At 65.0% G+C, this 11,482-nt stretch overlaps 1 protein-coding gene across 1 annotated transcript; it reads left to right on the forward strand.

Annotated features, from left to right (window-relative positions):
* Positions 1–636: 636 nt before the first annotated feature.
* DTX1 (deltex E3 ubiquitin ligase 1) lies at positions 637–11,390 on the forward strand (the record flags this gene model as incomplete). The annotated part of the gene is made up of 9 exons (XM_082491738.1): positions 637–895; positions 5,372–6,032; positions 8,942–9,003; positions 9,153–9,314; positions 9,581–9,642; positions 9,800–9,958; positions 10,079–10,240; positions 10,336–10,425; positions 11,166–11,390. 9 exons carry the CDS (start codon positions 637–639, stop codon positions 11,388–11,390), a joined length of 1,842 nt encoding a protein of 613 aa, XP_082347864.1.
* Between the last annotated feature and the right edge of the window lie 92 nt (positions 11,391–11,482).

The following is an 11,482-nucleotide window of genomic DNA, read 5'->3' on the forward strand; positions in this document are numbered from 1 at the left end:
GGGCTGCGGGCACAGCGGCCTCGCTGCCCGCCACCTCCGCAGGGTGATGGGGACGGTCCCCCCGCTGCCACCCGTGTGACGGTACCCAGGGGTGACCAGTGCCGTGGCCCTGTTTTGCAGGTGACACATCCCCCCCCACCTCATCTGCCACCGGTGACGTGCTGGGCAGCGGGGACAGCTTTGGCGGCACCGAGGACGTAGGCTGAGGACAAGAGGAGGAAGAGGAGGAGGGGGTGTCTTGGGGACAGCACCTTGGTTGTATGTCTTCAGCCGCCACCGGCCACCCTTGAGCCAACACAGCCTTGGAGGTGGGGGGGAGGGTGTCCCAGTGGCTTTTTGGAGCTTGAGCCTTGCCAAGCGCTGCGGGGAGGAGGAGGAAGGGCCGAGGAAGACGTGCCGGGTGATGGATGGCCCCAGCCCGGCGTGGCAGCCCCAGAAGAGCGGGACCGGGCGGCTTGGGGACCTCGGGGACCTGGCTGGCAGCGCCCGCCTCTGCAGAGCCCCGCAGCGTTTGCTCTGTTGAGCTCCGGAGCCCGCAGCCGGTGGGAGCCGGGAGGAGGATTCGGAGGGGTTCCGGGTGAGCCCCGCATCCCTGTGCCGGGGTATGGCACGGGGCTGAGTCGTCGTCCCCCCGGCATGGCGCGGCAGGGCTCGGGGGCCATGCTGGCCTCCGGTGGCCTGGGCTTCCCCCCCCAAAACCTGGCCCGCGTGGTGGTGTGGGAGTGGCTGAACGAGCACGGGCGCTGGCGGCCCTACTCGGCCGCCGTCTGCCACCACATCGAGAACGTGCTGAAGGAGGACGCCCGTGGCAGTGTGGTGCTGGGTCAGGTCGACGTCCAGCTGGCGCCCTACGTCATCGACCTCCAGTCCATGCACCAGTTCCGGCAGGACACAGGTAAGGGGCTGGCATTGAGCTGGGAACATCCATCCACCCATCCATCTGTCCATCCCTCCATCCTTCCATCCATCCGTCCATCAATCCATCCCTCCATCTCTCCATCCTTCCCTCCCTCCCTCCCTCCCTCCATCCTTCCATCTCTCCATCCTTCCATCTGTCCATCCCTCCATCTCCCCATCCTTCCATCCACCCCAGTGTGTATCTGTTTATCTGCCTGTTGTTCCATTCAACCGTCTGTCCAGCTGACCGTTCATCCGTGCATCTGTCTCACTGCTTATCTGTTTGTGTGTCATTCCATCCATCCATCCATCCACCCACCCACCCACCCACCCACCCATCCTTCCTTCTACGCACCCATTCTTCCCTCCATCTTTCCTTCCACCCATCCATCCTTCCATCCATCCATCCATCCATCCATCCATCCATCCATCCATCCACCCACCCCAGTGTGTATCTATTTGTCTGCCTGTTTTTCCATTCATCTGTCTGTCCAGCTGTCCATTTGTACATGCATCTCTCATGCATATCTGTTTGTCTGTCATTCCATCCATCCATCCATCCATCCATCCATCCATCCATCCATCCTCCATCCCTCCCAGTGTCTCTCCTTACTCGTCTGTCACTTCATTCCTGCACCCATCAATCCATCCATCCATCCACCCATCTGCCTGTCCATCTGTCCCTCCATCCCATTGCACACACCCTCCTCTCCGTCCATCTGTCCCTCACGTTCCTCCTCTTGTCCCCTCTCCCTTTTGGGCTTTGTCGTTCCCCCTGTGGACCCCACAAGGCTCCTCATGTCCTTTCCTTTCCCCCTCCCCACTTTCCCCCTCCGCCGTGGACCGCTGCCCTGGAGGGACACCTCCCGAAGTCCCTCCATCCCCCGTGGGGTCCTGTGGTGGATGGTGCACCCCACAGTCACGTTGGCCACCCATCTACCCCACAAAGCTGCTCCATTTGGGAAACGAAGAGGCCCCAGTTTGGGCACTGGGAGCTGCGGTGGGCACTGGGCTGATTGCAGCCATGCAGCGGTGGCGGTCGCTGCCTGCCTGTCTGCCGCCGGCACCGTGCTGCCGCACGCATCCAGGCCACGTGTCCTCGGGGGAAATCAAAGCCGGTCCCGCGCCGGCACCGAGCCCAGACCCCATTAAACGTGTCCCCGTCACGCTGTGACCCATTAAACCAGTGCGTGCCGGTCACCGATGCCACCCTTCCCGGTCACGCTCACGAGCGAGGGTGAACGACCTGGCATGCGGAGGTGGCTCCTGCGATGGGTTGGGGACCGAGATGGGGACCATGCCAGGGACCTGCCACCCTGCCTTGGCCATCGAGCCTGGCTCCAAATTGGTCTCCAGCCCGTCATGGGCTTGGCAAGGGGCAACTTGGCACCCGCAGCCCTGAGTCAACCTGGCTGCGGCCGCCACGGCCACGCTGACTCAGGGCTGCGGGTGCCATTGGGACACCCTGGCTGTCCCCATGCCAGCTCCTGCCAGCTTTGGCCAGGACCCATCCTCTGACAGCAGCCACCTGGCGTCACATCCCATGGCCATGGTGGGGACCACGTGCCCACGGTGTGGCTACAGCTGCGTTTAGGGGGTGGCGTGTCCCTGCCGGGAGCAAAACGTCTCTTCCCCGGGATGTCCCCGGGTGCCGCCGTCCCCGTGCCAGCAGGGCCTGGGGACAGAGTTGCTGAGAGAGGGGCTTTGCTGTCCCCAGAGGCTCGCAGCAGAGGTGGCACTGCAGGGGACACAGCCATCATCCTCAGCATTGTCACCTTTGCGTGTCCCATCCCTGTATCTGCCCCCAGCCATCATCTCTGCCCTCGGATGTGGCTCGGGGGCAGCCGGCTTTGGAGGCCATCAAACGTCTCTGGGGGTCCCGTGGTGCTTGGGGACAGGAGGGTCCCCTGTGCTGAGGGTGCTCCTGGTGCCCGCTATGGCACGGGGACACGGGGAAGGCAGGCAGGAGGCTGGGAGCGAAGGGGGGGGGGGCTTTGCTCGTGCCATGCCTGGGGACGGAGAAACCCGACCCAAAACGGCGACGGTGAGAAACGAGGTGACCCCGTTCCAAGCAGCGGGGACGCATGTCCCCTCCCTGTGGCCCTGGGGACGCTGGCTGGGCCCTGCGGCTCCGGCACAGCTGGCAGAGGGGACAGGAGCTGTGGGGTTGGGGACAGCTGGTGGCCCTCGGGGACTTAGAGGTGCCTGTGCCCGCAGGCACGGGCTGGGGTGTCCTCCCCTCGTCCCCCTCTGCTCTGCGGCAGAGGGATGTGGGATGCGGATGTGAGCGGGAAGCGGGATGTGGATGTGGATGGGCAACGGGATGTGGGAAGTAGATGTGGATGGGCAGCGGGATGCGGGATGTGGATGTAGATGTGAACGGGGTGTGGTTGCGGGATGTGGATGTGGATATGAGAGGGCAGCGGGATGTGGGATGTGGATGTGAGTGGGCAGCGGGATGTGGATGTGAGCAGGCAGTGGGATGCAGGATGTGGATGTCAATGAGCAGCGGGATGTGGGATGTGGATGTAGATATGAGCAGGGTGTGGCTGAGGGATGTGGATGGGCAGTGGGATGCGGGATGCAGATGTGAGCGGGCAGCGGGATGCGGGATATGGATGTAGATGTGAGCGGGGTGCGGTTGCAGGATGTGGATGGGCAGCGGGATATGGGATGTGGATGTGAACGGGCAGTGGGATGCGGGATGTGGATGTGATCAGGCAGCGGGATGCGGGATATGGATGTAGATGTGAGCGGGGTGTGGTTGCGGGATGTGGATGTGAACAGGCAGTGGGATGTGGGATGTGGGATGTGGGATGTGGGATGTGGGATGTGGGATGTGGGATGTGGATGTGAGTGGGCAGCGGGATGCGGGATGTGGATGTAGATGTAAGCGGGGTGTGGTTGCGGGATGTGGATGTGGATGTGAGAGGGCAGTGAGATGTGGGATGTGGATGTGAGCGGGATGCGGGATGCAGGATGTGGATGTGATCAGGCAGCGGGATGCGGGATGTGGATGTGAATGGGCAGCGGGATGCGGGATGTGGATGTGATCAGGCAGCGGGATGCGGGATATGGATGTAGATGTGAGCGGGGTGTGGTTGCGGGATGTGGATGTGAACAGGCAGTGGGATGTGGGATGTGGGATGTGGGATGTGGGATGTGGATGTGAGTGGGCAGCGGGATGCGGGATGTGGATGTAGATGTAAGCGGGGTGTGGCTGCAGGATGTGGATATGAGAGGGCAGCGGGATGCGGGATGTGGATGTGAGCGGGATGCGGGATGCAGCTGCAAGCGGGCAGTGGGACATGGGATGCAGTTGCAAGGACCAGCGGGTGCGGGACATGGATGCAAGCGGGATGCGGGATGCGGGCATGAGTGGGCAGCAGGATGGGGCCATGAACGCCAGGAAGCGGGCGTGGATGTGAACACAAGCGGGATGCAGGGCGGGGATGTGAGTGGGATGTGGAGATTGAGTGGGGAAGGGGCTGTGGACGTGAGCTGGCAGTGGGATTCGGGATGGGGGCAGGAGGAGCGGTTCTCCGCGGGCAGCCGGAGCGGGGCGAGCATCCTCCCTGCCTCCCTCCCGCGGGGCCGCCGGCAGAGCTGCCTCAGCACACGCCGGCAGCTGGGCCCAGGCTCTGCTGCCTGACGCGGCCGATGATTAATGACCCTTATTAGCGTCGTTAATCGGGCTGGGCAAACGATGCTGGCGAGGGGATAGAAAGGCATCGAGCTGCAGGACCACTGCCGGAGCCGCGGCTCGAGGAGGGGGCTGCGATGCCTCCCCCCACCGCAGAGCTTCCGATGCGGCTGTAGCATCCCACTCGGTCGCAAACAAGCAACGAGGGGACGGGATTTGGCCGTGCGCGGGGGACAACGCCTCTCTCCCATGACTGCCAGCACCGGCCGGAGCCGCGGCAGCTGTCAGGAAACCTCTCATGACCGGGAAATGCTCCTCTCCCCCCGGGAATGGCGGGGGGGACCCCGGCCAGGGAGGGTGGAGATGAGCCTGGACCAGAGGGGATGGAAAAAGGTGCTGAGGGCTGAACAGCATCGCCTTTCCCGTGGCGGCTGGGGCCGTGAGCCTGACCGCCGGCAGCCCGGCCGGTGGCCAAGCCGCCACCGCTAATGGAGGGTTGTTGAGCCTCACGAGTCCCCGGGGAGGCGCAGCCCCGCAGACACGCCGATCGATCCCTCCGTCGCGCGCCGCGGCTGCCGCTGCTGCGCGGAGGGGAGGCGGGCGCCTCCTCTTGGGGTTGCGGTGGCCGTCACCCCTCCCGCACCCCGGGAGTGCTTTGCGGAGGGTGAGAGCGGCTTCTCAAGCCCCAGAGCGCCTCTGCATCCCCGTCCCTGCGGGGCGCTGGGGACCGCGCAAGCGCACGCGTGTGCAGGTAGGGCTCCCTCCGCCGGCACCCCGGGGTGCTGGAACCCCGCGGGGGCTCACCCCCTCCCCCCCTCACTGTCTCCCCAGGGACCATGCGCCCCGTACGGAGGAATTTCTACGATCCCTCCTCGGCCCCGGGGAAAGGCATCGTGTGGGAGTGGGAGAACGACAACAACTCTTGGACGCCCTACGACATGGACATCTGCATCACCATCCAGAACGCCTACGAGAAGCAGCACCCCTGGCTGGACCTCTCCTCCCTGGGCTTCTGCTACCTCATCTACTTCAGCAGCATGTCCCAAATGAACCGGCAAACCCAACGCAAGCGCCGGCTCCGGCGTCGCATGGACCTGGCGTATCCCCTCACCATGGGCTCCATCCCCAAATCGCAGTCGTGGCCGGTGGGCGCCAACACGGGGACACCCTGCTCTTGCCCGCAGTGCCTCTTGGTCAACAGCACCCGCGCCGCCTCCAACGCCATCCTGGCGTCCCAACGCCGCAAGCTCTACCCGGGTGCCGTCCGTCAGAGCAGCACCTTCGCCGGGGCGGCTCTGTGGCCGGCGGGGACGGGGACGGCGGCGGTGGCGGGTGGCACGGCCAAAGGCGAGGGGTTGCGGGTTCCCGGCGGGGCGTTTGCCCCCGGTCAGAGTGTGCCCGGCGCGGCACCGCTGCCTGGGCTCAACAACCTCAACCGGCCCGGCACGCAGCGGGGGACCGGACTGGGTGCCCGTGCCACCGTCCCCCCGGGGTAAGCTGGCTGGAGGGGGGCAGCCCGGGGAAGGGGACGGCTGCGGTGTCACCGAGGCCGTGGGGATACCAGGCGAGGTGGGCGCAGGGCTGGGCACACAGAGCCGGGGGAAAGGGCAGATGGAGGTGCCTTGTCCCCTGCTGTCACCTTGCACAAGTAGCCCTGACCCCTTCTGGTGGTGTGTCACCTCACCCTGGGGACACAGTGGCAGGAGGGACACAGCCCCAGCAGCCGGCTCGTCCTGGATGGTCCCCTGGATCCCTGCCCCGGCAGAGGGGCTGTGGTGATTTGTGCAGCGTGCCGTGCCGTGCCGTGCCATGCCGTGCCACGCTGTGCCATGCCGTGCCATGCTGTGCCGTGCCACGCTGTGCCGTGCCGGCTGGAGGAGGTGGAGTGCCTGGTCCCAGGTGACTTGTGTCCTCGCTGGCCAGCACGTATGACCTGGCTCGTGGCCTGATGCCACCAGGCAGGTCTCTGGGGAGGACACGGTCATGGGGACCACACCTGTGTCCCCTACACGGACGGGAATAACTCACCACGGGGATGTGGGTGGGTGAGCAGACCCCCAGTGGGATGTCCCAGTGCCTGTCCCTGTCCCAGCACCCAAACCCCCATGGCCATACCCCTCGGTGGGTCGGCCTGGTGTCCCCTCAGGGTCCTTGGCCCCCGGCTGTCACCAGCCGAGGGACGGGCAGGGCAGCCATGGCCCCGAGCCCAACCTGAGGAGCGGGCTGTGACGGCACGGCTGGCAGCCAGCCGGCATGGGAAAGCCCCAGTTCTGCTCCGTCGGGTGGGAACTGACCCGGATCCTGCCCCGGGGTATTTGGGCAGAGGCCCCCAAGAGGGGAGCGAGCGCCCCAGGCTGCAGCGAGACATCCCAGGGGATGAAGGGAGAGCCGGTCCCATCCCTCCCAGCTCCCTGCCATGGGGGCAGGATCCATCCCTGGGCTGGGGGGTGTGGGGGGCGGCAGGTTTGCTGAGCCCCCCCCCCCGGGCAGGTTTCGGTGCGTTTCCTTCCCCTGCTGACGCTGCTTTCGCTTCCGTCTGCCGGGCGCTGGGCCAAGCAGTCCCTGTCCCCATCACTGTCCCCTGTCACCGTCCCGACAGGCAGGACCCATCCCGTGCAGCCCCATGGACAGGTAGGAGGGGGCCCTCCACCGCTGCCCCAAGCCTTGGCATGGGTAAGGGCAGTTTCGGGAGTGGGAGGAAAAACACCCGCAGCTCCGGCTCGTGTGGGGCTGAGCGCTGCCGAACTCATCACCGCGATGGTTGTGTGCAGGGGGGGGGCTTTGGGGATCGGGAAGGGGGATGACACCGCTGGCGGGGGCTGCCGGCCAGGCTGCCGAGCTGGGGCAGCGGGATGTGGATGTGAGCTGGCAGTGGGATTTGGGATGTGGCCAGGAGCGGGCAGCAGGGGTGAGCGGTTCTCCGTGGGCTGACGGAAGGGGGTGAGGGCAGGAGAGCACTGGTGCACTGTGCAGGGCTGCTCTGCTTTCTTGCTTATCCTCCATCCCAGTGCATGCCCCATTCCTTCCTTCCATCCATCCATCCGTCCATCCATCCCTCCATCCCTCCCTCCCTCCGTCCATCCCTTTCTCCCTCCATCTATCCATCCCTCCCTCCCTCCATCCACCCATCCCTCCCTCCCTCCATCCTTCCATCCCTCCATCTATCCATCCATCCCTCCATCCATCCATCCATCCATCCATCCCTCCATCCATGCATCCATCCATCCCTCCATCCATGCATCCATCCATCCATCCATCCATCCCTCCCTCCCTCCCTGCATCGCTCCATCCCACCATCCATCCCTTCCTTCCTCCCTCCATCTATCCATCCATCCATCCATCCATCCATCCCTCCCTCCCTGCATTGCTCCATCCCACCATCCATCCCTCCCTTCCTCCCTCCATCTATCCATCCATCCATCCATCCCTCCATCCATGCATCCATGCATCCATCCATCCATCCCTCCATCCCTCCCTCCCTGCATCGCTCCATCCCACCATCCATCCCTCCCTTCCTCTCTCCATCTGTCCATCCATCCATCCATCCATCCATCTATCCATCTATCCATCCATCCCTCCATCCATGCATCCATCCATCCATCCCTCCATCCCTCCCTCCCTGCATCGCTCCATCCCTCCCTTCCTCCCTCCCTCCATCTATCCATCCATCCATCCATCCATCCATCCATCTATCCATCCATCCATCCCTCCATCCCTCCCTGCATCCCTCCATCCCTCCACCCACCCACTTGCCCGGCCACACATCTGCCCATCCATCCCTTTCTCCCTCCCTCCCTCCCTCCGTCCACCCCACCCGTGGGCGCAGCTGCGTTCATACCAGTACACACCAGCACACAACCCCCCCCCTCCCACCCAGACCTGCCTGCGCTCCCAGCTGCGCACCCGGCCTTGCACACCTGGGTGCACACCCAGCGCCACGCACGCACGGGTGCGCACCCAGCCGTGGGTGCACACACGGGTGCGCACACACACACGGGAGGTGCCCCGGGTCAGGCAGGGAGGCACAGCGCTGTCACCCCTGGGGGTCTTGGTGCTGGTGGCCCCGGAGGGGTGAGGGTCCCCCTGGGGCATGGCGGCGGTGTCCAGGGTGATGGGTGAGATGGTGAGGTGTAGGGACGGTCCCCACGGGGGATGCGGGACACGGGGCATCGCCATCGGGACATCCCGATGAGGCACCCACCCTGGGGTCAAGGAGGAGGTGATGTCCCCAGCACCGTTGGGTCCCCAGGGATGGGCACGTGGCACTGGGTGACAGCCCCGTGAGACGGGAGGGTGACCCCCCAAGGCTGGCAAGGGGACACCCTGCCCTGCGTGCCACGGGGACACGGAGGGGACAGTGCCAGCCCGGCTGAACCCCTTCCCCTCTCCGCCTCCGTGCAGGGTGCCAGCCCTCCCGGTCAAGAACCTGAACGGCACCGGCCCCGTCCATCCCGCCCTCGCAGGTAAGGGGGGGTCCGGGTGTCACCGCGGGGTGACATCATGGGGCTGAGGGGTGGGAGGGACAGGGAATGGGGTTGGGGCACGGCCAGGTGGTGGGAAGGATGGACGGACATTGGGTGGATGGACAGACAGCACCTCTTCCCCGGCGCAGGGATGACGGGCATCCTCATGTGCGCCGCTGGGCTGCCCGTCTGCCTGACCCGCGCCCCCAAACCCATCCTGCACCCGCCGCCCGTCAGCAAGAGCGACATCAAACCCGTGCCCGGTGTCAACGGCATCTGCAGGAAAACCAAAAAGAAGCATCTCAAAAAGAGTAAGGAGCCGCCAACGTCCCTGCGCGTCCCCAGCCATGCCAGCCCCTGCCGGAGGGGAAACTGAGGCACCGGCGTTGCTGCTGCCCATGGGGGTGGGACCCCCAAGGGGTTTGCCCGAGGGTTTTGGGGTGACACACAGCTCCTCCGTGCCACGTGCTGTCCCTCCTCCCTCCTGGTGTTGTCCCCATCCTGGTGGCAGGGGTGACAGGAGGTTCAGGGCAGCGCCGGCACGCTCTGATGGCATCCTCCCCTCTGCCCGCCGCAGGCAAGACCCCCGAGGACGTGGTGCGCCGCTACATCCAGAAAGTGAAGAACCCCCCGGATGAGGTGAGTGGGCATCCCCGGGCACCACGGCTCGGCCCACGGGCTCACCCCGGGGCCGCTGGAGGCTCGCGGGGCGTGGGAAGGGGACGGGCAACTCCCCGTGGCGGGCAGAGAGCCGGGGATGACCTCCCCATCGCACCCGTCAACCCGTGCCCGGCAGGATTGCACCATCTGCATGGAGCGGTTGGTCACCTCCTCCGGCTACGAGGGCGTCCTCAGCCACAGGGGCATCAAGCCGGAGCTGGTGGGCAAGTTGGGCAAGTGTGGGCACATGTACCACCTCCTCTGTCTCCTGGCCATGTACAACAATGGCAACAAGGTGAGCTGGGACATCCCCCCCCCCCCACATCGGGGACATGGTCCCCGTGGTCACCCGTCCCCGCGGGTGGGTGCCGCGGGGTGGGGGCCATCCCTGACGCCCACCCGGGTGCCCACACAGGACGGCAGCCTGCAGTGCCCCACCTGTAAGGCCATCTATGGGGAGAAGACGGGCACGCAGCCCCCCGGGAAGATGGAGTTTCACCTCATCCCCCACTCCCTCCCGGGTTACACCGACTCCAAAACCATCCGGATCGTCTACGACATCCCCACCGGCATCCAGGTGAGGAACCTGCACCAGCCCCCCTCTGGGATCCCCGCTGGGTTGGGTGTCCCCACCCTGCGCCACCCACTCACCCCGTTGCCCTCCCACCCAAGGGCCCGGAGCACCCCAATCCCGGCAAGAAGTTCACGGCACGCGGCTTCCCTCGGCACTGCTACCTGCCCGACAACGAGAAGGGCAGGAAGGTGAGCGTCCCCCATGGCACTGGGTGGGATGGGATGGGATGAAAAATGAAGGGAAGGGAAAGGAAGGGATGGGATGGGATGGGATGGGATGGGATGGGATGGGATGGGATGGGATGGGATGGGATGGGATGGGATGGGATGGGATGGGATGGGATGGGATGGGAAGAGACGGGGTGGGGTGGGGTGGGATGGGATGGGATGAAAAACGAAGGGAAGGGAAAGGAAGGGATGGGATGGGATGGGAAGGGGATGGGAAGGGAAGGGAAGGGAAGGGAAGGGAAAGGGAAAGGGAAAGGGAAAGGGAAAGGGAAAGGGAAAGGGAAAGGGAAAGGGAAAGGGAAAGGGAAAGGGAAAGGGAAAGGGAAAGGGAAAGGGAAAGGGAAAGGGAAAGGGAAAGGGAAAGGGAAAGGGAAAGGGAAAGGGAAAGGGAAAAGGAAAGGGAAAGGATGGAACTGGATGGGATGGGAAGGGATCAGATGGGATAACATGATAGGATGGGATAACATGATAAAGGTGGGAGAGAATGGGAAGGAATGAGATAGAATGGGATGGGAAGGGATGAAGAGGATGCAGTAGTGCCGGGGTGGGGCTGGAATGTGCCAGAGTGAAGGGTGACACCATGCGGGCACTGTGCTGGGCCTGAATCCTGCACCCCGGGGTGCTGGGGGCCATGCCGGGTGGGAGGAGGGCTGGGGGTGCCGGGTGGGCAAGCAATGGCCGTGCCCACCCACCCACCGCAGGTGCTGAAGCTGCTGATCGTGGCTTGGGACCGGCGGCTCATCTTCACCATCGGCACCTCCAACACCACGGGGGAGTCGGACACGGTGGTGTGGAATGAGATCCACCACAAGACCGAGTTCGGCTCCAACCTGACGGGCCACGGCTATCCCGATCCCAACTACCTGGACAACGTCCTGGCCGAGCTGCTGGCCCAGGGCGTCTCCGAGGCCACCTTGAAGGACTGAGGCAAGGGTGAAGGGCTCCCCACTGCCCTCCTCGTCCCCGTGTCCCTGCCCGTGCCACCGCCGCCCGCGCCGCTTCGCTGCCGCCGCCGCAG

Source organism: Vanellus vanellus (assembly GCF_965231255.1).
Source record: "Vanellus vanellus genome assembly, chromosome: 16".
Taxonomy (NCBI): domain Eukaryota; kingdom Metazoa; phylum Chordata; class Aves; order Charadriiformes; family Charadriidae; genus Vanellus; species Vanellus vanellus.